The sequence below is a fragment of the Ixodes scapularis genome, unplaced genomic scaffold (genome assembly GCF_016920785.2).
Source record: "Ixodes scapularis isolate PalLabHiFi unplaced genomic scaffold, ASM1692078v2 PGA_scaffold4__175_contigs__length_147842914, whole genome shotgun sequence".
NCBI lineage: Eukaryota > Metazoa > Arthropoda > Arachnida > Ixodida > Ixodidae > Ixodes > Ixodes scapularis.
This window is the reverse complement of record NW_024609879.1, coordinates 134,271,526-134,298,503: the sequence shown is the minus strand read 5'-3', so window position 1 is coordinate 134,298,503 and position 26,978 is coordinate 134,271,526. Positions and strand designations below refer to the sequence as shown.

Sequence of the window (26,978 nt, the reverse complement as noted above, 5' to 3'; positions counted from 1 at the left end):
CTCTAATCTAGTGATTTATGGATTACCAGAGCCAAATAATGAAACTGACCTTCAGCTTAAAGATCACGTAGTCGGGGAACTGTTTGAGAAGAAACTTGATGTGAAATGTTGTTCAATTGGTAGAATTCACCGACTCGGTCGAAAAAAAGCTAATCGTCCGGTCATTTTGTACCTCCAAGATTATAACGAAAAGCAGGCTATACTGAAGAACGCTAAAAAACTGAAAGGCACGCACATTTTTATTGAAAATGACTATTCACGTTGTACACTTCGAAAGCGTAAGCTGCTGTGGGAGAGTGCCAGGAGTGATAAAGCTGATGGAAGGCGTGTCTTTGTGGTTAACGATAAACTTCGCATTGATGACGACACGTTTATATGGGATGACAGCAAGAATGCACGGGTTAAAATTTCATCTACGCACCACCAACCTCAAAGCACGTGACATCACCGGCACTCTCCACCACAGTACTTGCGCCTTCTAAACATTAATGCCAGAAGCATAATAAACAAAACTGTGGAGCTTGAAAGTGTAATGCTTTGTCATGATCCTCACGTGACAGTATTAACTGAGACGTGGCTAAGCGATGAAATCGATGACCGTGATATAGTTGCTGGTTCATACAATATATACTGAAGGGATAGACCCTCCCGTGGTGGCGGTGTAGCCGTCATTTTATTGCATGCATGCTATTGGTTGGTGATTTTAATTTACCTAACGTTGATTGGCATAATTTATCATCCTCCTCACCCTCTGACCAAACCATTTTCGACATTGCGTTTGCCTGTGACCTTTCTCAAGCAGTTAATGTACCCACACGCGTCCAGGGTGATTCATCGTCCATTTTAGATCTTGTCCTTTATAGTAGGTCTCTGTCTGAGGTACAGGTATCAGTGGAGGATGGGTTGTCCGACCATAAGCTTGTTTCTTTCTCCTGCCTCATGGGCAGCTCGGATGATTTTGTGGCCCAGAAGCGCAAAACTATTAAAGACTTTTCTAGGGCGAATGACGAATCTGTTCTAGATTACCTTGAGTTATCCTTAGATACATTTTCTGGGAACGACGTTAATTATTTATGGAATAAATTTAAATCAATCTGTCATTTTTGTCTTCGAAACTTTATTCCTAATAAAAGTAAATATGTGCGCCGCAAAAACCCCTGGATGACACGCGAAATAATTAATCTAGTACGGAAAGTAAAAAGAACCGTAGAAGTCGAGTTCACAGTTCCTCCCTCCCCTGCCTAAAGCGAGCACTAGCAGCTAAAATTCGCACAAGTAAACAGTTCTATCATTCCAATACACTCACACGATTCCTTAAAACAGATCCAGCGAAGTTCTGGCGACACCTCAGCTCAAATCAACAAAAAACTGTCGATTATGTCAAAATTGGGGAAATGTTGGTTCACGACAAACAACAAATAGCTACGGAGTTTAATCTTTTCTTTCAGTCAGTGTTCTCGAAGTCTTACACTAGACATTCCTCCTTTAACGAAGAAACTGAAATAAGCTCAGAGTTCATCACGTTTGAAGGTATCTTTTCTATGCTACTTAACCTCAAACCTAAATCGTCAAATGGTCCTGATGATATACCAAATGCATTTCTTCGTCGTTACGCTGAGTGGATTTCTAGATTCCTTGTTGTTATCTTCCAGATGTCATTTTCATGTGGCGTTGTTCCCTCAGATTGGCGAATTGCTCGGGTTGTACCCGTTTTTAAAAAGGAGACCGTACAATGTTAACAAATTATCGCCCAATTTCACTCACCAGCTCTTCGTGTAAACTACTGGAACATATAATTTCTAATTACATCAATGATTTCCTCGATAAACATGAAATAATCTCGCCTTTTCAGCATGGGTTCCGAAAGGGACTTTCTACTACTACTCAGCTCATTTCAACTATTCATTCTTTTGCTTCTATAGTAGATAGGCCTGGTCAAGTCGACGTCATCTTCCTTGATTTTAGCAAAGCCTTCGACAGAGTTCCTCATTCCGGTCTTATATACGAACTTAATGAGATTGGCCTTCCCAGCACAGTTGTTCAATGGATTTCATCTTATCTTCAAATGCGAAAACAATTCGTCGATGTAGTCGGTCACCATTCTGATCCTCTTCCTTTAATTTCGGGTGTTCCGCAAGGGAGTGTCCTTGGCCCTCTTCTTTTTTCAATTTTTATTAATGACCTCACTTTTTGTATAGATAAAAGCGTGAGTATTCGTTTATTTGCGGACGACTGTCTATTGTTCAAGGATATTAACTCTACTAGGGACCAAGTTGTTCTGAACGAAAGTCTTAATGCAGTATCTAGCTGGTGCGATCGTTGGGAGATGAAGCTTAACCAAGAAAAGTCCTTGTACATGCGCATCACTAACAAAAAGTCCTCTCATCAGTATGAATACTTTATTGGTGATAACTACATCTCTCGGACGATGAGCTTTAAATATCTTGGTATAACAATTTCTAGCAACTTATCTTGGTCCTCACACATTGAACACGTTTGTGCAGCTGCCCGTCGAAAACTAGGTATGATAAGGCACAAGCTTAAGCACGTGCCTTCTCATGTGAAACTTTTAGCCTATAACACATTGATAAGAATGAAGTTAGAATACGCCTGTACAGTCTGGGATCCATTCACAAAAAAAGATATCAAGATACTGGAAGATGTTCAAAAGCAAGCAGCTCGTTTTATATTTAATCGCTACCACCCGCATGACTCACCTGCTGCCTTAATTCAAAGTAACAACATCATCTCTCTTGAATCACGAAGGAAGCTAGCTAGACTAAAATTTCTTTATCAACTCTGGTTTAAAAAACTCCGGCTTGAATCGTCGTCCTTTCTTCACCCATCATCGACTAGGCGCACAAGGCATGACCATCCGCATAAAATAACTCCAGTATTCGCTCGAACAAATGCATTTAAATACTCCTTCTTTCCCAGAACTATAACAGAATGGAACAACCTACCTCATCACATATTTATATCTGACAATGTTTTGGAGTCGATTGAGCGTTTGTTTGATGTGTAACTCTTTGCATTGTTTTATTTTCCTGTTCCCCACTACCGCCACCCCTCCCAACTTTGTTGTGAGCTATTACATGTGCGTTATTACATTTTTTGCATAAATTTCCCCTGTTCCCCTCTCCCATTTTACGGATTACCTGGTGTTGCGCTTTTTTGACTCTACTTTTGTAACCCCCAATCCTGCTTGGGCCGCAATTGGCCTGCAGTATTCCTAAATAAATAAATAATAAAAATTTTAGGTCTTTTGGTTGAGTGGGAAGGAAATTAGGGCAGCTTCTATCAGCAACACCCCAACACTGTTTAGTTAATCTATCGTCAGAAAACTGTCACAATATTAAAAATTTTTATTCGCTAGATATGTAGCAGAATGCCTAGGAGGTGCGCCTATGGAAAGGCTTTCGCAAAAAGTAATTGATTTCTATCAATTTTCTCTTCTGCGAAATTGGTCAACTTTTTGGTCTTCTGTGTCTCCGACAAAATGTCAACATTTTTTATAAAAGACATCCGTAAAGTGACAAACAAACTCCATAGGCGCATTCCTTACTAAATTTCAGTCAGGAAAAGTGAAGAACGAGCCTTGCCTGTTTTTCCATTCTCAAACGATAGATTGACTAAAATGGAATTTATACCAAAAAGTGGAACGGAGAAAAATGTGTTCAAAGTGCTCCAAACCCTACCTTTCCTTTAATTTAGCTTTGGTGGACAGAAAATAATTTATAAAAAATTAACTATGCAGTGTAAACTAGTGAAAATGTCTGGGAATACTCTCTGGATGTAGATGGATGTAAATATGTAATTTTTCAAAATCAATGTTTTTTGAAGAATCTTTTTTTCTCCGGGTAGTGTCCCCCCTTAAAGGCGTGCAATGTGTGCACGGCGTGCAATGTGTGCAGCAGACTGGCTTTGGGTGGACGCGAGCAAAGGCGTTCTTAATTAATGCCAGGTATTTAGAAGGCACTTGAAATGTACCAAAAAGACTGCCAATACTTCTTTTTTTTTCTCATTGTTACAGTGCTGAGTATAAACAGACCGCACATATAAAGAATAAAACAAGAAGGTCTTGTGTTACAATGCTGGAGGTTTCGTTGAAGCGCGACACTAGTGCAAACAGCTGGCGGATCTCTGAATACGCCGTACCCCGTGAGCCTTGGCGGTCCGGTTACTAAGAGATCCAACACTAAGGAGACAATGCTTTTATTGTGGGCAGGGTGTGGATAGTGACAACCCCCTGTACAGATTCGGAGCTCACAGTTGTCACCGGTCAGATCGAGGGACACGTTCTGCGGCCTCTCGGTCCTCGAATATCGCAAAATTCTAGTCGACCTAGGGAAAATGCCAAAATTTCTTGGCTGTCATCCAGTCCAGATGGGGGTTCTTTCAGGATTGAAAATTTTGAGAATCCCCGTTTGATACGACCACGACGTCGACGTGGGCCTTTCTAAAAACTGGTAATTCTAGAAATGTTGAAATGTTTCGTTCTTTTTTGCTGATCTAGTTCTGTCGGTGTGTTGCAGAGGACGTGAAGAAGAAGTCCAAGAGAGTGAAGGACGCCGAACTGCACAACGTGCACGTGGTCTCGGAGGACTTTATCGATCACCTGGCGAAGAGCAGTGGGGCCGCTGAGGCCGTGGTGGGACAGTTCAAGATTGCGCCCTGGGGTGGAGACGTGAGTCTTCGCACCTTTGCCCGTTTGCCAACTTCTCGTCGGGTAGATGCGCCGGTCGCGTTTTAAACCAAACCACATTCTGACTTTATGCACCGTTGCGTAGCATTTTAGTGGCCGTTGCGTGACCTTAGCTGTAAATGTCGTGGATCTCTGAATACGCTGTACCCCGTGAGCCCAGGTGGTCCGGTTACTAGGAGATCCAACACTAAGGATACAATGCTTTCTTGTGAGCAGGGTGTGGATAGGACAACTCCCTGTACAGATACGAAGCATACAAGTGGAGAAATCGAGGGAACTGCTGCTTGGATGAAATTGAATGTTGTTGGCATTTTATTTTACTATTTTTTCTGTACTCTGAATGTTCATGTCCAGTTTTCGTTAGTGTAACGCAGTGGTTTCAAACTCATTTGAGTGTGGAGGCGGACAGCCCACATCGGAAAGGTCACGGGCTAGCGTAAGACGAGTGGGGGGGGAAGGGAATTGGGATTGGGGTTAGAAAATTTTAAAGAGAAGAGACCTCGCTCTCTATGCTTTTTGTAAAATCGCAGTTTTGCCACTGACGTCATTCGATTTAATTTGTTTTATGACTCCTTTGGGCCCTGACCCAGTGTGATAATAAGAATTAAAATGACACTGCCCTGCCAATGTGCTGTCATTTTTAATAGAACAAGAGAAGTACACAGTCGTTCCCTTTGCTCAATTAATTTAGGAATTAACCAAGCTCAACATGTTTTTAAAAATCATGAGCCATTCCACTCTGAGGTGGATGACCAGCGAAGCTGTTTAGCACACAGCACTGATGTGGCACAGAATTTTGAACAAAGGTACCAACGCATTTATTGTCTTGATCGGTGGTCATCGTGACGAAAGGTTTGCACACACATTTATTGTTGTCTTGATCAGGGGTCATTATTTCGCGTTGACGACTATCATTGCCTCGAGGAGTGGGAAGAAACTAGATACGCGGGACAGGATTGCTACCCCGGAAGAGCGGAAGGAAAGGAAACTAGGCACGCAAGCGGGGCTTGGAACGACGGCAAAGACGGTGGTGCGAGTGTAGACATGACCGACGTGGGTCGCTTAGCGGCACATCTTTAAGAAACCTTTATTATTTACCTGAGAGTCTACTGATCTTGGAAATGGTGCCTATTGATAACAAGTAATCTACTGATAGACTTGTTTCTAAATTACCCAAGCATCAAGCAGAATGCAGGGAATGGTGTTCCACGCGCCGCATGTGCAGGCGATAACGATAATTCTCTCCTTATCAACGGACTCCTCAACGCTGAGGCCGCTGCCTTCTATGTTCGCGCATTATCGCCGAACTCTGCCAAGAGCACGAAGCACGTCCGAGCAGGAGCACCTTCTCCTGCAGAGCGCCGTTTTGCTCTGCAAGTTGGCTTTCCCCTAAGGCTGGCGGCTGTGTTGGGGGAAAGCCAGCTAGCAGAGCAAGCTGGCTTTTGTTTTTCTTCCGGGCGGCCGCGTCAACCGCCCGGAAGAAAAAATAATGTTATATTTTGCCGACGGAGTGGGGAGAATGAGCAAGGAGCACCCCTCCGCAAAAGAGATTTTTTTTTTTTTTCTTCCAAGCAATCGATGCGGCCGCTCGGAAAAGAAAACAAACCAGCGTGCTCTGCAAGCTGGTTTTCCCCCAATGTGGTCGCTCGCATTGGGGGAAAGCCAGCTTGCAGAGCAAAACGGTGCTCTCGGCAGTTCGATATATCGGCAGTGGCTGCTATTTTTTAGAGCGCAGCTCTTAGGGGCCCGTTTCCGGCTTGAGCGGCGTCGCCGTCGCCGTCGGCGTAACCGCGCGGTGCATCATGGGAAATGTCCCATAATGCACCGCGCGACCCCACCAAGGTCACGTGACCTCGTGGGGGTCACGTGACCCCCCGAAGTCACGTGACTCCCCTGAGGTCACGTGGCCCCCTCCTCGAGGTCACGTGACCCCCGCCGATGTCGCGTGACCCCCCGATGACGTCATCGTCACTGATGACGTCACCGGCATCCACATCGTCATCGTCATCATCACTGATGACGTCACCGGCATCCACATCGTCATCGTCATCATCACTGATGACGTCACCGGCATCCACATCGTCATCGTCATCACTGATGACGTCACCGGCATCCGCATCGTCATCGTCATCATCACTGATGACGTCACCGGCATCCACATCGTCATCGTCATCATCACTGATGACGTCACTGGCATCCACATCGTCATCGTCATCATCACTGATGACGTCACCGGCATCCGCATCGTCATCGTCATCATCACTGATGACGTCACCGGCATCCACATCGTCATCGTCATCATCACTGATGACGTCACCGGCATCCACATCGTCATCGTCATCATCACTGATGACGTCACCGGCATCCACATCGTCATCGTCATCATCACTGATGACGTCATCAGTGACGTCACTGATGTCGTCACCGGCATCGTCATCGTCATCATCACTGATGACGTCATCAGCGACGTCACTGATGACGTCACCGACATTCGCATCGTCATCGTCATCATCACTGGTGAAGTCATCAGTGACGTCACTAATGACGTCATCGGTACCCGCATCGTCATCGTCACTGATGACGTCATCAGTGACGTCAGTGATGACATCGGCATTGGGGGTCACGTGACCCCCAAGGTAACGTGACCCCCCCCTGGTTAGTTTAACCCCCCCCCCCCAGTGCCCCTCCCTCCTCCTCCTCAAGAGCTGCGCTCTAATTCGGCGTTACAGGGAGTTGTAAGCGGCTTTTTTTTTACTATGTAACCATAGTTTTTGCTATATATTATCACTGTAACTTTACTGTGCACAAAAAGTGTTCGATATAAGGGATAATTTGATATAAACGGGTTCGATATAACCGGGTTTGACTGTAGCTCGCACTTGCAGTCTAGTAGAGGAACAGTTGTACATTGCAAAAAAGCTGGGAAGCAAAGAACAAAAATGAACACAGATAAGTATAAACTGTGTGCATACAATAAAAGAGCGGAGCTACTTTTCGAGCGAAAATGAGTCGGCGAGATGAGATCACTATGGCGCTTGCCATTTCTGGCTCTCGAGGCGTGGGAGCCGGGACTCGTAGAAGGTTACCTGTGGGCCGCGTGTTTGAGACTCCTGGTATGATGCATGAGTCAGCCAAGGTGGCATAGCTGAAGTGTAGTAATATAACAGGTGTCCTTAAATATTTTTATGTAATTAGCTGCGTGTAAATCTTTTAATTGGTTTTCATATTTTCAGGTCTAATATTTGTATTTGATTCAATGTGCAGTTAGTTTCACTGAACTTTTTATTAAATTCATTTACGTTTTAAAATTTGAATTCAATCATTGACGTCTTTCTCGCCCGTAAATGTCAGCTGGCACGCAATTTGTTTTTCTTGTCACTTTCTTCGACTTGGTTTTAGCTCTTTTTGGCATTTAAATTGACTTAATGCCCTAACTTGTAAACAATGTAGGTAATTACTGGCGGAGAGCTGACTGCCGTTGGCTTACATCCAAGTTATCTCAAAGTTGTTATGTGCTTCAGTTTTAATTCAGTCGATACTCGTGCTGAAGGCTTTGTTCCCTCGCAGGCTGGATCTAAGATTGAGAAGTACAAGACCAAGTCTCAGAGTGAGTATCTTTGGGTTCTCTTTCCGTGTCTACTTTTTTGCTAGACGGTTCAGCCGCTAGCGTCAGGCAGTGGTGAAGTGTATTTCATAAATAACTGCCTAAATTCGGTAACGGTTCCTCCACAACAAGGCTGCTCTATTTGACACACTTGGGGAAGGCTTCCTTATATCTGGTCAGTAAATATATTACTGGTCAGTTTATATTTTTATTAGCTAAATTATATATCCTTTAGACGTGGCCATTTCGCTGCTCCTAGCAGTCGTTCAGCCACCTCTCCTCCTTACAACGCGACTTTCTGACTTTCTTAAAACTTTTAGACCATGAGACTTTTTTTTTTTTTTTTTTTTATTAGATTTTTTAAGGGTTTTTTCAGACAGGGCAACTTTCCCAGAAATTTTATTGTTGCTTGCGACTGCGGTGGAAGAAATCGGAAGAACTTTCAGTAGAAGGAACAGACACAGAGACATTGAGACGTTCTCTGTGTCTGTTCCTTCTACTGAAAGTTCTTCCGATTTCTTCCACCGCAGTCTCAGGTGTAATACGACATGATTAGCTACCACCAGCTCGCCTGCACACTCACCGTCTTGCTTGCGAGTTGTTCCTTAGCTTTCCCTAGATCCTAAATTAAGTTGCTGGGAGAAACTTTCCTGTCTAAAGACAGCTCTTTCAAAACGCCCTCGTTAATTCTTAATTATTCCTAGAATTGCGTTAAAATTTCCATTTCCCTTTCCACCAAAATTGAGACCTAAAATTCTTTAAAGAAGGGAAAGATTTCCTGCGTGGAGCATCACTGGGTGCCACTGTTTGCTGTCTCCAAGGACTGTGGCAGGCAACGGCACAAAACTCGTGCGACGCCATTGGACGGAAATTGAGGGACCACCCTTGACGAAGCAGGGATCACACCAGTCGGAGATTCCGATCACCGTAATTTCTAATAACGAGTGGGATTTCACCAGCAGTCCTTAGATGCGGTTTGATTCCCCCTAGGTCCGAATATTTACAGATTCTTGGCTCGTGCACACCGCGATAGGAACGACATCTGACTGTGCGCTTCTTCCCCAATTCGCAGTGGACAGGATGTTTGCCAAGAGCGGCCCGTCGACGATGAAGCTCACGGTCAAGGGTTTGGCGGTCGTCGAGCCAGAGTCGGGTGGGTGGAGTGTCCAGTCGTTCCTCTCCGTCTTTTGAAAATATCGGTGGACCGCCGACAAGAAAAATTAATTGAGAGGGGCCTTTGTGGCAGTGATCTTGCGCTTCGTGCAAAGATGTGGACAATTTCCCGGCCTCTGGGGCCTTGACAATCGGCCGCAAATGCATACTACGCGATGCGTTGCTGTTCTTGTGACGCGCGAAATGGCCCCCTGTTGGGCCTGGCCTTGCAGGCGGTCGTGCCGCCGGTTTTTAATGCGAGAGCATTAACTGGTCCCATGGAGTGAGCTGACGTCATTAGTTTGAAGCACGACAACAGCGCCTAGTTTCCTTGATTCCAAAGGAGCAAAGTAAAGCGGATAGATTTCGCCTTCGGCTTCATTGGCTGGCCCGCGTCAATGGGGCTCCCATTGGCCGCTGCGCTTGTCAGTTTCCACGACCGCTCACCCCATGGTGTTGCGTGGTCCATCAGCGCCCGTTAACATGGAGCTTCCAAGGTCAGCGTGGGAACACGCACGCTGACTGGCGGCGAAAAGTATGCAGCAGATGAAAAAGGGAGCAGACGAGCGGCTTGCATGCTTTTGCATTCACAACTCATAAGAAGTGCTTAGGTGTACCTCAATTTTTTTTAATCCGCACATCGTTTTGGCAGATGGAAACAATGTTTTCTGGTTGCATTTGGTCGCTTTGACATGCATCTTGGTGTCTAAGGTTTTGGAAAATTTTGGACATGCCCTCAGAATTGTCTCGTAACGAAAGCCATCATACTCTAGCCGCACGACCCATATAATAATTTTGAGGAATGATGTGGCCTGGTAGGGTTAACTTTTGAACCCTTTGTTCATATTGGTTCCAATTTTCAGGGTGAGTAGATTCCTATTCAGCATGATGACATCTAAAGTAGCAGTCTTATAGGCCAATTTTCCTGCATACTACACGTATCAAGCTCAAGGAGAAAGGAACTTCATTAGGAAATGTACTGAAATGATAAATGCAATCCACAACATGTTTGATTTAATGAGAAAAAGAATACCCATAGTGCAAGGTAAGGTACAAATTAAATGTAAAAAATGCAATTCTAAAAAAAAAGGGAAAAACGAAAAATATATTTGCATTTTAAAATTGTATTTTGTTTTTATCGTGAGGGGGTGAATTTTTTTTAGATTGTGAGTACCTTAAAGAAAAGGGGCTTTCAAGCGGATTCTCAGATCGAACAAGTATTGTCATAACTTAACCTACGGGCTCTAGGCATCGGAAAAAGATCCAAAATTACATCCGTCCGATGGCCAATCATGAGCGACAGCTTCTGGGTGGGCATTCGAAAAATGAATTTGCTGGGAAGCCGTCCCTCGTGATTGGCTGTCGCGTGCCCTCACCTGCTGTCTTTGCGCCACGGCACAGAAACAGGGGCGTGGCACAATCTTTGATTGGATTTTTCATGGGGAAATCGGCCGCCCTTGAATGTAATATTGGGTTTCTTACGATGCCTAGAGCCCATAGATTGAGTTTTGACAATAAATGAACAATCTCAGAAATTCCTCGGGAAATTTAAATACAGGGCAACTCTGAATGAAGTATTCTTTTGCACTTTCAAGACGTCCAATGATGCATCGCCTCATACAACATTTCCTGTCAAACAGTGAAACTGAGAAAAATGCATTTGAAGTTTCAACTTTAGTTTTCTCACTTTTTTACGAGTCCCAAGCACACAAAAGCTTCCTGGAGTATATAGGTAGGACCTTATTCTACGAGACTCCATTCTTCTCCTGACAATAGCCACCTGCTTGCGTCGTTTGTGGGCGAGCTAACTTTGGTAGTAGGCATTCCTTGACAAATAAATTGCCCTCGAATCAAGGGGCAAGCAATAATACTAAAGGAGAGCGACAAAGTAGCAATACGATCTGAAGAGGAAGATACTGCCAAAAGGGCATTGCCAAAATATGTTTTGTTGACCTTTTTTCTTTTGTCCACTCCATGCATTGGCCCTCAAAAGTTGGCTGGTAGTATCTTTAAAAGTCTTAACATCTTTTTATTAGGGCATCAATAAAGTGAAAAAACAAAAAACAATCCATGTGTGCATTCTTTATTAAGTTGCAGATGGGAAACATAACGAATTTCTCTTTCTTAATTGCATTACCAAACAATAAATTGATTGAAAATTAAATTCATATTGAAAAAGAATGGAAGGAGGTGCATTCAACGGGTCCAGATCTCTAACTTTCAATTAGCACCGTGGCACGTAAAATAGTTCATAACATGGTAGCTGTACAGCAGACATTATTGAAAACTGAAAATGCTCTTCAGACGGTGGGTGAAAATACGGCATTTTTTAAGATCAACTCTTCTTGCAATAAAATTAATTTTCTGGTCCACGTCCCCCATTAAGGCTTCTGAATACAGCCTAAAGGCGTAATTTCCGTCAGTGTCCTCACTTGCACGCACATGTTTGCAAGTACCTTGGATCTGACATGAGCCCCGACAACGCAGGCCTGGCGGACGTGGCGCACGTGTACACCCGCGATAAGGAGATCTTCAGCTCGGTGCTTGGCATGGTCGACGTGAGCAGGGGCACCAACTCCTACTACAAGCTGCAGTTGCTCGAGAGCGACCAGCGGAACAGGTGAGGGTCGCTCCACCCGTGCGTTACATTGCTGCACGCATACTACGTACCGTCGTCATCTGTCGTCGTTCATAATTTGAAAAAGGTGCGACAATTACATTGTCTTGTGGCGTCTTAGTTTTCCCACTACGTTGAGCCGAGATGCACCTCCCGCTGAATTTAGCGGGGAGGTCGCGTGGCATCGTATAACAGCGACATCACATTGTTGCATATTGTTACAGTGTGGCGTGACGTTGCCACATGTTCCTTGTGAAAATTGGTGGAATTTTCATGCTACATCTGGTCGCGTCACAATATATTTCTCCGTTAAATTTAGCGGAGAAATTTCTCCGCTAAATTCGACGGGGAAACTTCGATGTCACGCGACGCCGATTCCCCTCTAAATTTAGTGGAAGGCATTTCCAACCAAATTTAGCGAGCCACGTTGTCCACGCCGAATCCGCTGCAATGCCTCGCCTCGTGAGTGGCCTTTCTCTTCATTGGGTGAAGAGTGTGTTGCCCAGTTTAGGCACTACTTTAGAATATCCGAGCCGTCCACCGATGCATAACCTTGTGCTAAACACTCCCTAGCGCGGGCATTGTTGCATACAAGGTCCGTGGGCTTCTCCGCAGCTTTACTTTTTCAATGCCGAGACCAGGAGGTGTTCCTCGAGAACCCCCGCTCTAGAAGACTGCCGCCTGCCACAGGTACTGGGTGTACCGGGCGTGGGGCCGCGTGGGCACGAGCGTGGGCTCAAACAAGCTGGAGCAGATGGACACCCTGGAGGAGGCCAAGCACCACTTCAAGGCCCTGTTCGAGGAGAAAACGGGCAACCCGTGGTCCCAGCGCAAGGACATGGTCAAGCAGCCCAATCGTTTCTACCCGCTTGAGCTGGACTACGGGCAGGTGAGGCCATTCGAGTCGGGCTCTTTCGATTCCGTACCTTCTGAGAACTCGCTCGCGAGTTCGGCCACTTGCCCTCGGACGGGAAATGAGGTTGAGCGAGGGCCGTGAGTTAGGTGAGGGAATTCAGGTGAAGTGCGAGTTCGTTAGTTTGGCTGAATTCGTGAGCTCGGTGAGTTTGATGTGTTCATGAGTTTGGTGAGTTTATTACTTTTGGTGAGTTCATTTGTTTGATGAGTTTATGAATTTTGTGAGTATGGCAAGTTTAGTGAGTTTGTTAATTTCAGAGTTTTTGAGTTAGTGAGGGTTGGTGGAGTAGTGGGTTTGAAGTTTGTGGTGAGAAAATGGCTTTTCTTAATTTTTGGCTGGCTGTGTGCGAGCGAGTTCATTTCTAAAGTGCCGACCTCTCCGCCGGGTCTATTCTTGCCCAGGTGTTTTACTGAAACAATCTGCGAGAAGGTTTTATTTCGTCTTAGATTTGTTTCCTTGTTTGTAGCATGTACAACATGGAGTGTATTTCATATTCTGTTGCGATCCCAGGAGAGTGGTGGCAAGATGGAGAAAATGAAGCCCAACAAGAACTCGAAACTCCACCATGCGGTGCAGGAGCTCATCTGCATGATCTTCGACATGGACAACTTTAAGAAAACAATGGTTGAGTTTGAGGTGAGGGGCCAGTTCTTTTCTTTGTCGTGTTGGCAGCAAGAAGTCTTTTTTTACCCTAATCATTGTAGCATTAAATTGTTATGGATCTTTCCAATGTGTTCTTCAGAGGGGGTAGCACTAATTGTTTGACCTTGCAAAGTGCTTCTCTAGCCTCGAACAATACCCTTGTTTGCTGGGATTCCTTCCTGCGTCAAATTGTCAAATTTCTTTATTATTGCATCTAGCAGGTGATTTCGGCGTCGTTTTGTTTTCTTATTTGCTTGCCCAGAATAGCGCAGTCCACTAAGGAAAAAACCGTGCATAAAATGAATGATGTAGTAACAAACATACAATGAAGTGCCTTCAAGTCTATAAAAAGTGACACTGCTCTCCGATGTCAGAGTTGGCAACGAAAGAAATGTGTATTGCCTGATAAAAAAACTTTGCTATATGTTACTTATATGGCAGATTTAGATATGATTGGAAAGTAATTGATGAAAAGTATATGACAGAGTGCTGGCAGTTTTTTTAGGGTCCTTGCTCAAGGATTAAGTGAGTCCATACAGAACAGAAAGGCAGCAGAAGCTGGTTTAGGGCATTCAGAAAAGTAATTCCCTGGAGAACTGCCGAGGTGTTCCGTTATATTTGGCTGTACATGTGGGGAAGTGGGCATCAAACTTTTAAGCTTTTTTTATTCCTATAGATATCTGTATGAAATCTTCAGGGTACATTCATAGTGCATATATAAGAGTAACTGCCACGTTTCATAAAGTTGTGCCTCAAGTACAAACATTTCTCAGAATGGTCCATTTACTTATTTTTGTCTCAGGCCTGGCGAATTTGCAACATAGTGGGGATGTGATATTTGTTATAACTATTCCTAGATAGGCACTCCAGGGCATGACAAAGCCCTTTTTATTCATTTAATTGCGAAACAATTTTAGCGCAATATTGAATCCATGGCTTTTATTTTTTTGTTTTCTCTCGAGCGAGCAGCATTACAAGCGAAAATCAGTAAAATTGCAAGCAGGATTGTGCCATGTGAAACGGCTTTACACCGTAGAGTAGTTCGAAGTGTCCTTATGCACTTTCTCGTTCTGCTTTTCTGAATTTGCATGAACTGCACTCGTGCGCCAAATGCGTACACCGTCTCATACTTCATCTTCCGCATTGCATGCAGCCATGAAACACACATGCAAAGTATGCAAAACTACTAAAACAAAGTGCTGCAAACGATCATGAAAGTGGCGAAAAGTGAAGCGGAGTTTACAAAGCGCGGGAGCAGCAAGCAGCCGTAGCAGACGACGCGAGGTCGTGGAGGCGCAGTTGCCATGGCAACGGAGGGAAAACAAGCGTTGCAGCCAATGGTACGGTCAATCTTGGCTTTGGAATCGCGAGGCGGGAAAATGCCGATTACGCCGACACTGCGTGGCGGACACTGTTTTGTAGGGCGGGAAAAAGGGGAGAAAACTCCGCTTCAAACCAAGACCAAAATGGCGGTCGTCCACCAAGTTCGAACGTGAGCGGCAGTTGCTCAATGTCCTTCTCGATTTTGTGGCTTCTGCGCGATTTAGGTGCCGCCAAGGCCTTGTAAATGTTGTTTTCAACACATTTTCTCGGTGAAGTAGGTGCTAATAATTACAGAGAATGTAGCGTAGATGTAGAAGCCGGCGGGTCTTGGACGAAGGAACGCTGATTGAGCACGACCGCAGACGTGGAAACGGGTGGAAGGACGCGCCTCCACTGGCACTCGTGTCGCTCGCCCGTCAGCAAGTGGAAACCGTCCGACGTGCTGACGACGGGGTTGTTGTCGCAGATTGACCTGACCAAGATGCCCCTGGGAAAGCTGTCCAAGAGGCAGATTCAGCAGGCCTACTCGGTGCTGACCGAACTCTCCGAGGTGAGTCGGCGGATTTCACGAGTTGCTTGAAGTTGCATTTTGTTGTTCCTCCCCTTGTATGGAAAGGAGCAGTTGTTCCTACTACGGTGGGCGTTCAATGGTGAGGCTTCCCAGCGGATTCTCGGGTGTGTTTCCGTAGGGTCATCGTGATGCAGAAATTCCTTTGCTACATTTCACGCGAAAATTTCCCCTCCATGTTTGGTGGGGAAAATTCTCGTCTCAGTACCAAGTGACGTCCTGACTCGGCGCAGTGATGTCACTGCACGTGATGACTTTACGTCGCGTAGCACTATGATGCCGCGCAACACCACGACCACGTCCTGGTTAGTGCACAGTGCCCTGGCTGTCGCCGCAGTTGATTTGCTGGACGTGGCAAAGAGCCGCGAAATTTTTCTTTCTTTCTGGTGCAAACCTCATTCTCTTTGTGCGTCTTGGGATGTCTGAATCGCAGCTGATCAAGAACGGGGGCAGCGAGTCAAAGTTCCTGGACGCTTCCAATCGCTTCTACACCCTGATCCCGCACGACTTTGGGATGAGGAAGCCCACCATCCTCAACAACGATGAGCTCATCAAGGTCAGTCCCTCCCTCCCGGAAGCGTGCGGCAGCGTACTCCGTAAATAGGCGCTTCCCGATCTCTGTCAGCCTGCGATCCATCAAAAATGTTAAATATTGTCGTCCCAGTCGTGCTTCTATTTTTAAGGGATGACGTTTTGAAGTAGGAGCATTCTTCGGAAAATTGTTCGTGACTCAAAATGATCAGCGACGCAAATATTGCGCTAAAAATGTATTTCTTTTCCATAAAACTTTTTTTTTGGTCACATTCTGTATTTATTTGCATAATGAACGCACTCGCATAATAAACGCACCCCCCGAAGTGGGTACCAATAGGTTCTGGGAGTCTCTAATTGCGCCCAGTTTAGCTAGCCACCAAGCCAATTTGTTTTTTTTGCCGCCAAGCGGTCGGGTTAAGTCAAGTCAAGCCCAGCGGCTCTCTTAATGGCTGCAAGTGGTGGCAAGTGCGTAGTTGCGGAAGTGATCAACCGTGAAACCGAGCGGCGCGCACACTTGACGAAGCTTGGGGTCGAGGAATTTCCCAGCCCCGGACATTTTCGCCTATCGGATGCATTGATGATGTCAGCAAACACGCCGTCACCTGTAATCGGCTTTCGGACAGCGAGTGAAAGTGGTTAGGCCTAAGAACGGTCGCGTTGCTGTCCGTGCTGAGTGAGCTTTGTAGGGCGCTTTCCCTTCAACAAAAGGCGTGCCAAATGTGCACGATTCACAATTTACAAGACATGGTTCCCGTGGCGCACCCCTGACCAGCAGCGGGTGTGCCTCCATCAGTGGAGATGTGTCGCAGTACCTTGCCGCGTCATAGATGGCACCTACTATGACATATGCACAAAATGTGTGAATGCAATAATTTTACCCCACGTAATGAACGCCTCCTCCCCCCCCTCCAAATACATTTGAGCCCGGTTATATCACATTCGGGTATTTCAAATTATTCTTTGTATCGAACAGTCCAAACATGGCCGAACTAAGCACACTAAGCACGCCCTCAAACTAAGCACGGCCGCCCGCGCCCGTAGCTTTTTCTGCGGTCAGATTTGCGCAGCGAGCACAGAGCTCGCGTTGCGGGTCCGGCAGACTGCCAAGCCAGCATACGGGCACGGGGATACATACGCAGGGAAAGAGCAGTTGTAAGAAAAAGAAAAACAACCTTTAAAAAAAAAAAAGTAGAATAACAAAAGCAAAAAGCAAAAAAAAAAAAAAATTGAGGATGGGAAGGGGGCGTGCATGCAGGGAGGGCAGGCAGTGCCCGCTGAACGATAACCTGCGCTCTTTCCACGAACACTGCTGTTGCTGCGCAACTCCTTAAAGGACACATGCAAAGGAAAAAAGCATTTTTTTTAGACAGCTTAGATGGAAAAACGATGTCATAAAACAATTTTACAACGAAGAAAAAAAATTTTTAGAGCTATATTTACGACGCTATACGAATTTGTAGTTGGCGCTCGCGGGTAGGCCCGCGTCTACCCGCGGGCCCACGTGGTAGGCCCGCGCTCCGCCGCGCTGCGTCGCCGCCGCACGCTGAGCGTTGTGCGAACGCCGCTTCAACGCGTTTCTCCACACCGCCGTCGCCGCCGCCGCACAAGTTCGTCTGCTTCGGGGCGCCGCCGCCGTCGTCTGACCGGCGCACAGGTCTATCACGTCTGCTTGCGCTTTTTCAGGAGTCTCTTTTGGGCTCTAAAAGTTACTTATTCATCTTAGTTTTTTTTTATACTTCAAACAAAGATGAATAAGTTACTTTTAGAGGCCATAGGAAGCTTCCGAAAGAGCGCAAGCACCACGTGATAAATAAGGACCAGTCACGTGATAAATACGGACCACTTTTCCGCGGTGCCCGCGGGCGCCAACTACACATTCGTTTTGCGCCGTAAATATAGCTCTAAAAATTTTTTTTTGTTGTTGTAAAATCGTTTTATGACATCCTTTTCCATCTAAGCCGTTCAAGAAAATGTTTTTTTCCTTTGCATGTGTCCTTTAACCCCAAAACAAAATGAGTAAAAAAAAAAAAAAGAAGTTTTCGTCAAGTTGAGTGTATTGACTACAACGGTTGAGCAATCACACTTTGAAGGCTTTATTTTTGTTTACCTTCTCTTTTCCCCGTTATTGCTTTACCCATTTTTTTTACCTTTCTTTTTTTTTTGCCTGAATTTAGTGAGGTTTCCTTTTTGTTGTTTGCTTGACTTTATTTCATGAATCAAGAGTTTATTTTTTTAATCAGCTCGCTTTTTCCGGTTTTTCATTTTTTAAAATTATTCTTGTGTTTTGTGTGGAGGTCGTGGCCAAGCGTAAATGATCGCAAACATTTGTGATATCCACTCACTAAACTCTACTGTATTTGGTGGCTCTTAGAGGCTCTATTAGGTCCCGTTTGTCGCGGCCTTAGGTATTAGCAGAGATGCGCGGAATTTTCAACTGGGAGGAGCTTAAATTAACATATTTTTGTATGTCAAATTATCGATATATCAAACTATTTCACGATCCCCTTTGAATTCAATACAGTGTAATCCACTTATAACGATACCAGATATAACGATATATCGCTTATAGCGATCAAATTTTTTAGATTTGATCGCTATTTTTTTAGATTTGATTTGATCCAGATATAACGATAATCGGCTATAACGATTGGATTTTGCGGTTTTCTCAATATCGTTATAAGTGGACTGCACTGTACATTCGGGTTCAACTATGTGTCAATGTTTCGAGAAAAAACTGTGTTTATTATGCGAGTAAATATAGTACATGTTTTACCTAGGCACTTGAAATGTTTTTTTGGGAGTTCTGTGTTGTAGGAGGGATTTTCAGATGTACTACTATTTGGGGGAAGCGCCTTACTCAAAATATCTCTCAACTTAAAGGGGCCATGAAACGATTTTTCTGCTTCTTCTTGGCTTTCCTTCTCAACTTACAAATCTCACAACATTACCAAACATTTCAAGAGGAGGGAAAGGAGCAACTCCCTCTTCTCGCTTGGACCCTTTAAGTTGTGTTTGTGTACCCGGGCGTCGCCATTCTCCCACTACGAGTTTAGTCCGTCGCTCAAAATTTGGACAGAAGTTGCTTTCCCCTAAGCTGACAGTGCTGTGAAAGCTATGTGTTCGTTGGACCGGCCACACTTTTGTCTTTTTCCACGTGATCACACGCTCCCTCGCGTGTGCGCACGAGCAGAGAATGGGGTCAGGCGATGATGGGTCCTGCAAGCACGTAGCTCCCACCAGACTGTCCCAGCTTAGGGGTGACCGGAATATAGTGAGGCCAGATGTCTTGTGATGTGCTTTGGGGCCGGGTGGCGTGCCTTGGGTACTGCAGTGAAAAGGTGGAGAGCTTTCGAAGGACATGAAGTACGAAATAGTCCGCTGTTCTAAAATTTTTGTACCGAAAAGCAGTCTTTTGGTTTTCTCTTGTCTTTCTTTTGGCCCACTAAACAATATGCTATTAGTAAAATCACAATCTGAATTTATGTATCCCTACCCAAAATTCATTTCTGGCCCCTTCAATATATTGCTCTAAATAAAGAAAAATTTATGGCAAGACTTTTTTTTTTTTTTGCTGATATATGTGTTTTTATTCTGGCAATTCTAAAATTGTGTTGGTGAAGTTTTAAGTTCAGGAGCTTGCATAGGAATGAACAAATGGAGGAGGTAGGAATGAACAAATGGAGGAGGGGAGCGGGCCGTGAAGTAGAGAGCCTTTGCTTCTCCGACGCAGCAAAAGATTGGCATGGTGGACTCCCTGCTGGAGATTGAAGTGGCCTACAGCATGCTCAAGGCGGAGGCTACGGAGACTGGCACACACCCCGTGGACTTCCATTACAGTCAGCTCAAGGCGGGCATCGAGGTGGTCTGGAGGGACTCCGACGAGTTTGCCCTCATGAGCAAGTATGTGGAGACCACCCACGCCGAGACCCACCGCTCTTACAAGCTGCAGATCCTGGAGGTAGGTTGCGGTTGCAGTTATGGTTGCGGTTGCGACCGCGTTTGGGGTTCCGACCATGGTTGCGGTTCTGGTTGTGGTTGTGGTTCCAGCGATGGTTGCAGTTGCGGCTATGGTTGTGGTTATTGTTGCAGTAGCGGCTACGGTTGTGGTTGCAGTTGTGGATATGGCTGCTGCTATGTTTGCAGCTGCGGCTATGGCTGCCTATGCGGCTGTGGCTGCAGCTTTGGTTGCGGCTTCGGCCATAGTTGCAGTTGCGGATATGGTTGCGGCAATGTTTGCTTCTGCGGCTATGGTTGCAGCTATGGCTGGGACTATGGTTGCGGCTATAGTTGTGGTTACGGCTAAGGTTGCTGTCGCAGGAATGGTGTCTAGAACACGTCTTTGGCTGGTGTGTTTAGCGTCCTATACCGAGCATGCATCGAAAGTCATCCCATAGTGGCAGCAGACAATTTCACGAGAGCTGGCGTGCCATGTTGTCAGATGCCGCAATCCCGGTAATTAATTGTAAAAGTTTTGGAAAAAAAACAAAAAAACTGGAGGGTTGCCATTTTTACGGCGTCCCCAACTCCAGGCTGCCGGAGCTTCCGTGGGCCGTTAAGCCGAAGTGCGACTCGCAGGAGTCGCACTTCGGCTTAACGCACACGCCAACCTTGTTGGCGGCGCTATGCCGCCAACAAGGTTGTGGCCGGCAACGGCACAACAGTTGCGACGTTGTCGGGTGGAAATGGAAGGCGGCACTTTTGCGTATGCAGTAAACACCAGTCGGAGACACGTTCCGAACATAGTGTCACGCTACCGTGCCCGGTACACTTGTCTTACCGGCGCGTTTACTGCTCAGTCGTTTGTGGTCTTTCGATCTCCACCTGTCGATGCCTATGTCCCACTGTTGCCGACTGTGACCTTGGCAAGTGCGCGGCAGGGGGGTCGGATGCGGCAGACTTCGGTTCTGTCGCAGGTCACTCTTCGACTTTGTGCTCCGTGGAAGTTCGAGCAGTTGGGAGATGTGGATGGTGCGAGGACGGCTGCACTCGCGTTCGCTCCTCTTTCTTGCTAAAACTCTTACAACCCACTTTTGGGATCGCGACGTCATATTTTGCCGCTTTGAAACCCCTTTTGTCGACGCATTCCGGACACCGTACTCGTATGACGGTTGGCGCGTTCCGTACCTGATGCTGGAAGTTTGCCCACTCGTGCAGCTGTTCAAGGTGGCCAAGGACGGGGAGGCCAAGCGCTACAAGCCCTTCAAGAAGTTGCCCAACCGGAAGTTGCTGTGGCATGGCTCCCGGCTGTCCAACTATGCTGGAATCCTGTCCCAGGGGCTGCGCATTGCTCCTCCAGAGGCCCCCGTGGTGAGTGGCCAGGCAAACGTCGTCTGCTTGCCGGAAGTTTTGGACAAACCACATACCTCATTATAGGGAAATGGTTATTTTTTAATTATCACTCTTGTCGAAGTTTATTGTGGTCCCGACCGATATGCACTCCTTTTGAACCGGATTACTCGAAGTGTATCGGTGGCCGACCATGCTTATTATGAAGGCCGAGGGGCCGAAAGCACGCAAGCCTACACTGAGGCGCACAGAGACCCTTGCGGCAAACAAGAAAATAGAGAAAACGGGGGACGGAGGCCGGAGCACGCAGAGCGCCGCTTCCGATGCGTCGTTGCGGGCAGGGAGCAGCGTCCCTGTTCCGACGCTGTCCGACTCCTGTCAGAATTGAATCGGGGGAGCGTTGGAGCCCGGAGCAGGCCATCCCTTAAGGTGCCCCCAACGCTTGTGCCTGTGAAGGCAGACCTGCGGTATACACGTGTGTCGTATGGAAAAGTGGGAGTGTTTTGCCGAAAGTCGCTTAGATGCGAGAAGCGGCCAGCCCAAGTTCGTAATCGCCGAAGGTTACGGCATACCGGCATTAGCTGTTTGACACTGTCCACCATTTTGCAGAATGAGCAAAACATACTGGACGGGTTCGAGAAGTTTCTCATGCAAAAAAAAGTGCGCCTGCGTCCTGAAGATGAAAGATAGCCAGCCGCTTTGCTCACGTCCTATTTTTTCTCATAAGCTTGTGCGTGAAAATCAGCGTAAGCATCACTTTGCAATTTTTCATTTACAGCAGATACCCATTCACCCTTGTATTCATTCTCCTCGGACATGAGTCGATTGTATCCCATGGAAAGGTATTTAACTTCCTAAAGGATACCCATATCTTTAAACTTGTTTAAGTATCTTTTAAACTTTGTTTACTGACGTTAGGGAATAATAATAATAGCAGCTATCAATAACCATGCCATTGGTGCTCTTCGGCCAAATCTGGCCCTTGCGCTATTAAAACATGTTCGTTCATCCTCACAAGCGTGCTTGCCGAGTTTGTGCACGATTTTCAGAGGTGCAACAATCTCTACAGGAGTGTGTGCAAACATGTTGGCAAAGCTACCGAGGATAGCTTTGATTTGTTTGCACTTGTCGATCCAAACTCCCGTTGTTTTTTCCCGCCACGATGCTGCAGTCTTAGACCTTGCGTGCGGCCAGGGTAAACACGAAGCGACGTCGGAGAGGCACCTCGGGAAATGCCCACGACTGCAGAGGCGCGAAACGTCCTACAGCTGCTTTGAAACAAAGTGGAGTGCAGCGGCGGTGACAGCGTTCTTGGGGTGCCTGGAGCAGTTTGAGGAGGGCCAATGCCCGGATAAAATTACAGTCTAAGCTCGTTATAACAGACCTTGATTTTGACCAAGATTTCGGTCTGTTGTAAGAGGAGTATGTTGTATGCAGATATGAAGTTGAGTCAACGGTATGTAGAGGAAAACCAACCGAACTTCACAAATCGGTATGTTATATCCAAATGTCTGTTGTAACCAGGTCGGTTGTAACGAGCTTAGACTGTATTGGCGAAATCCTCCTAATTATTTTTTACTCTGTAAAGCTGCCGCGAAATGTTCATAACCAAGGTTTGTTTGATAAGATATATACTGTCAGAATGTTCCGGTGTGTTTCCGTCCACCTTCAAGGCTGCTGGCGCTGTTTTTTTAGCTCTATCGCTTTTATCGAGTTGCCGCTTATATTGATTTTTTTTTTTGCCATCCCATTGACTTTGTTATAATGAGGGATTTACTGTATTGGCAGCTTTAGTCTTTAAAGTACTGTGAAGCACGGAGCAGTTTTCGTGTGGGCGATTCGGGGAGTGTAGGCAAATCAATGAGGTAGAGGGGCTTAGAGCGATAAACCGGGGTTCCGGTCTGCACTCGAAAGTGACCCCCATAAGGCGGCTGCCATTGTACGCAAATTTGACCACTCGTCATATGACCAAACCAAAGACGTGACGTCACAGGAAAGATGGCAGCGCCCATGCAGCGGCTGGTCCCAGCTGGGCCGGAGCATTGGCCGGAGCTTGTCGGATGCTTTGTTCGTTGTCGTTCGTCTCGGCGAGTTGATTTTAGACGCGGAAGCCGTTGTATGAGGTTGTATGAGGCCGGTCGAAAGCGGCTTCAGAGTTCAGCGTGGTGTCCGACGTAGGTATAACGTGAAAATACGGTGGAACGGTGAGCATTTCGCTAGTGACCTACGAGGATATTGCCACGAAGAAGACAATCGGCCCTACGTTGCTCGGACCTCGGATTGACTCGGACACCGTTAGGATAAATTTTAAGGCGACGTTTTTGCGCTCTCGTTGACCATCGGAACCTTCGAGATCTGCAGTAAAGCGTGTGCAATATATTTGGAAACACAGTTTAGCGACGGAAATTGCGCGAGTCGTGCTTGACAGTGTGCAATCGTGGTGTCACTTCGTTCAAATGCCCGAAGGCTCACTTTGGTTGTGCGGTACACCGGAGAGCTGCCTTGCCGCTTGTAGTTCCTGTGCCGTGCTAAATGATACTGTGCTGCTTCCCAAATTGTTCTGGCGTAGACGTGCACTTTCACGGAGCACAGGTGTGCGGCGCGCCGAAGAGCTGCCTTCAAGCTGGTAGTTCCTGTGCCGTGCTTTAGGTGATGCTGTGCTGCCTACTAAATTGTTCTGGCGTAGACGTGCACCTTCACGAAGCACAGGTGTTGCAGTTGGTACTGATTCCGCTGGTCGGTCGCACGTTTTGTCGACACCAAAGTTTCATCAACACTCGTTACGCGAATTGCAAGCTGTATGGACATTTCATCGCGCGTGTTACCTACCCAGTCCAATTCACGCCGCTTTGCGGCGGCAGTCTGCTGCGGCTCATTACCAGAAAAGTGGTCTCACATCGATTTCAGTTCTGCTCGTTCACGGCAATTGCCAGACCGCGAAGGAGAGGATTTATTCGGACAGAATGCCACTAAAGCAGTGCAACTGCTTTAGTGATCAGGATAGACTCTTTTCTGCCTGTTTTATTATATTGTCGCGGATGCTTGGTCCAGTCCTATTTTCTATCAATATTTACTATTCTGGAAAGTTCCAGGCCATGCTCAGCTGTCATTGTATGTTCTGGTTAGACAGTCATTTCAACTGGAGACTTCTTCGAGCGAAGCGGCATCTGACGAAACGAGGGCGACTTATGCCACAAAGTCACAACGACCACCACCGGCTACCTGTTACTATTCAATGTCAATTCAACGAGACACCCCAACGCCAAAGCATTCCCAACATCGGGAAGAACCAGTGTAGGTCCGCACTGAACAATGTGCACCGAGGAAAACGGAGGTACTGCGAATGGCCGACCGAAAACCACTCTGCTACCACTGCATGAGGCCGACCATGTCTACTGGAGGTGCCCGTACCAATGAATTGGCCTGCAAGGGTTCGTGCCGAACGACCCTCGACCACGTCTCGACGAGCGACCGGAGAAGATTGAGGATTATCTTCGGCGGTCTTTGTCCCTGGTGCCGACATTACCCCGAAGCTCGTGATCTACTTCATCTGGACGGGAGGTAAGCACGACAAAGCAGGTGAGCGGCAATGCAAGGAGAGTTGATCTGGTGTCGGTTGTCGTCCAAGGACAATACCTAATAATTTGCTGACACTAATTATCTGTCTCCACGCCACGAAGCACACAATTTCCGACTTTGAGGGAGAATGCCGCTGAGTGACTTGAAGAAATAGAATGGTTGGTTGCTCTCAAAAGTGGACTGCAAGCATCACCAGACTTCACTTTGCCACATGAGACTTACACAAGTTGCAGTGGTCGTGGGATGCAGAATAAGTCTCCATTACGAAATGGAAGTGAAATGGCTTGGATATCAAACAAACATTGTCGCCAGGTATCAAGTCAATGGTATAGCAAAAGGCACAGCCACATAACCAATACATGCCCGAGCTTGCTGCATTGATGCAGAAAACTACCAGGAAAATTTTGCGGATTAGAAGCCAGCCCTGCAGCTTCAGTGCATCAGATGTCAGTGGGCGCATATGACATATGATTACAAGACGGCATCAGTCGGTCAAAAGTTGCTACTCGACCAAACTGAACACCGACGTGCCAGGAGCGTCATCCCACAACAAGGTCCACAGGTATTACGACTGAACGCCTGACAGGAGACTGTCGCAGAAAGAACTCGTTCTGAAACCATTAACTAAGGATCAATAATTATGTAATCCAGTAGAAATAAACATATTTAATACACTAACCAGATAAACCTATTTCCGCTTGCCTTTACGCCTTGAGAGTTTATACACCAAGGATTGTGCTCACCAAATGCGCAGGTCCTTTTGAGGACACTCGCATCTCTGACCCTTCAATATTAATTAATGGGACATACCAGACTGACAGACTTGTTGCATTGGGCTGCACTCATTCCACTTCTCCTGAACACACCTCTGAGCATATACTTTAATCGTATGTGTTGATGCATTGTTATATAGCAGGACACTTCCTATGCGTATGACACAATAGACCCTTTGCAGAACCCCATCAAGCAACATAACTGTCACAATTTTTTTTCGGCGTAAAGCACACAAATGGACCCCAGTTCACGTCGAATGCTACGCAGCATTCGAGTCCAATAGGCGCTGAGCCGAGTTCACAGTGATGGCGGACATAACATTCTTGTCGAACAAATGACCAATGTATGAAAGCCTGCGGTAATTAGAGTAGTAGCTACTGTAATTTGTTTCATCACAATTTGGCAAACAGCAAAGGCTAAAGTCTCGGCGAGCCAATATGCATGTTGGAGAGAGGCACATGGCAACATGTCATTCAGAGTGCTCGTCTGCACAGATTTGTCACACACCTTCGCTCTGTCTCTCCGATTGGCTCGAGGGGGCTGTGGCGGTTGCCCTTTTCCAAGTTACAATGATACAAAGTATAGGCAGCCCACACTTTTCAAAAAAGTCTATTAAGTAACCGGAAAAGAATGGTCAACATTTTTTAACAAGACTGCTCTTCAGGCAAGGGATGAACACAAATATGAATAATCTTATCCAGGTAATTAGAACAAGTAAATAATTGATAGACTAATACAATGCACTCTTGATGAAAAAAAGTATTGCTGCAACAAATCCTACGAAAGAGAAAAAGGTGATGTTAATCTACGCATACAGAAAAACAGTTGTTCTTATTGCAAGTCGAATAACTTAGACGCTGGTGCCTCCAACGATTTATTCATCCCCACACTCAATAAAACGTCATTCTCGTAGCTGAAGATACGTGTGTACTTCGCACTCACCAAAAAAGGATGAAAGCGATCGAATGTAGAATCGTCGATTAGCACAAAGGGTTAAAGATCGCAGGAGCTTCCTCGCTAAATGTTGCTATGGTTATTCGGTGACGCAGGCCTGAAACAACTTCTCCTAGACAACTTCTCCTAGACCCTAACCGACGTATACCTTTCGCATCGATTCTCAGACATTCCAACGTTCAAACAAAGCTAAGAGAATACGAAAATTTTATGCTAAAACCACTCAAAGTTATATCGATCCTCGAACAGATCACGAATCCGAGCACTGGTACGGCGATACGGCTGATGCTGTCTCACAGTTGTTAATATCCAGATGATACAGAG

General features: G+C 46.1%; 1 protein-coding gene across 1 annotated transcript in view; it reads left to right on the top strand.

Moving 5' to 3' along the window:
* Nucleotides 1-26,978, top strand: part of LOC115311846 (poly [ADP-ribose] polymerase 1) — a 70,917-nt gene that overhangs the window by 33,223 nt on the left and 10,716 nt on the right. Inside the window, exons 12-21 of the mRNA XM_029970701.4 lie at nt 4,536-4,687; nt 8,273-8,312; nt 9,382-9,462; nt 11,949-12,081; nt 12,769-12,967; nt 13,505-13,630; nt 15,426-15,509; nt 15,961-16,083; nt 19,792-20,019; nt 21,216-21,368. Of these exons, the coding sequence (XP_029826561.2) occupies nt 4,536-4,687; nt 8,273-8,312; nt 9,382-9,462; nt 11,949-12,081; nt 12,769-12,967; nt 13,505-13,630; nt 15,426-15,509; nt 15,961-16,083; nt 19,792-20,019; nt 21,216-21,368 (1,319 nt within the window). The remainder of the gene's footprint in view (nt 1-4,535; nt 4,688-8,272; nt 8,313-9,381; nt 9,463-11,948; nt 12,082-12,768; nt 12,968-13,504; nt 13,631-15,425; nt 15,510-15,960; nt 16,084-19,791; nt 20,020-21,215; nt 21,369-26,978) is intronic.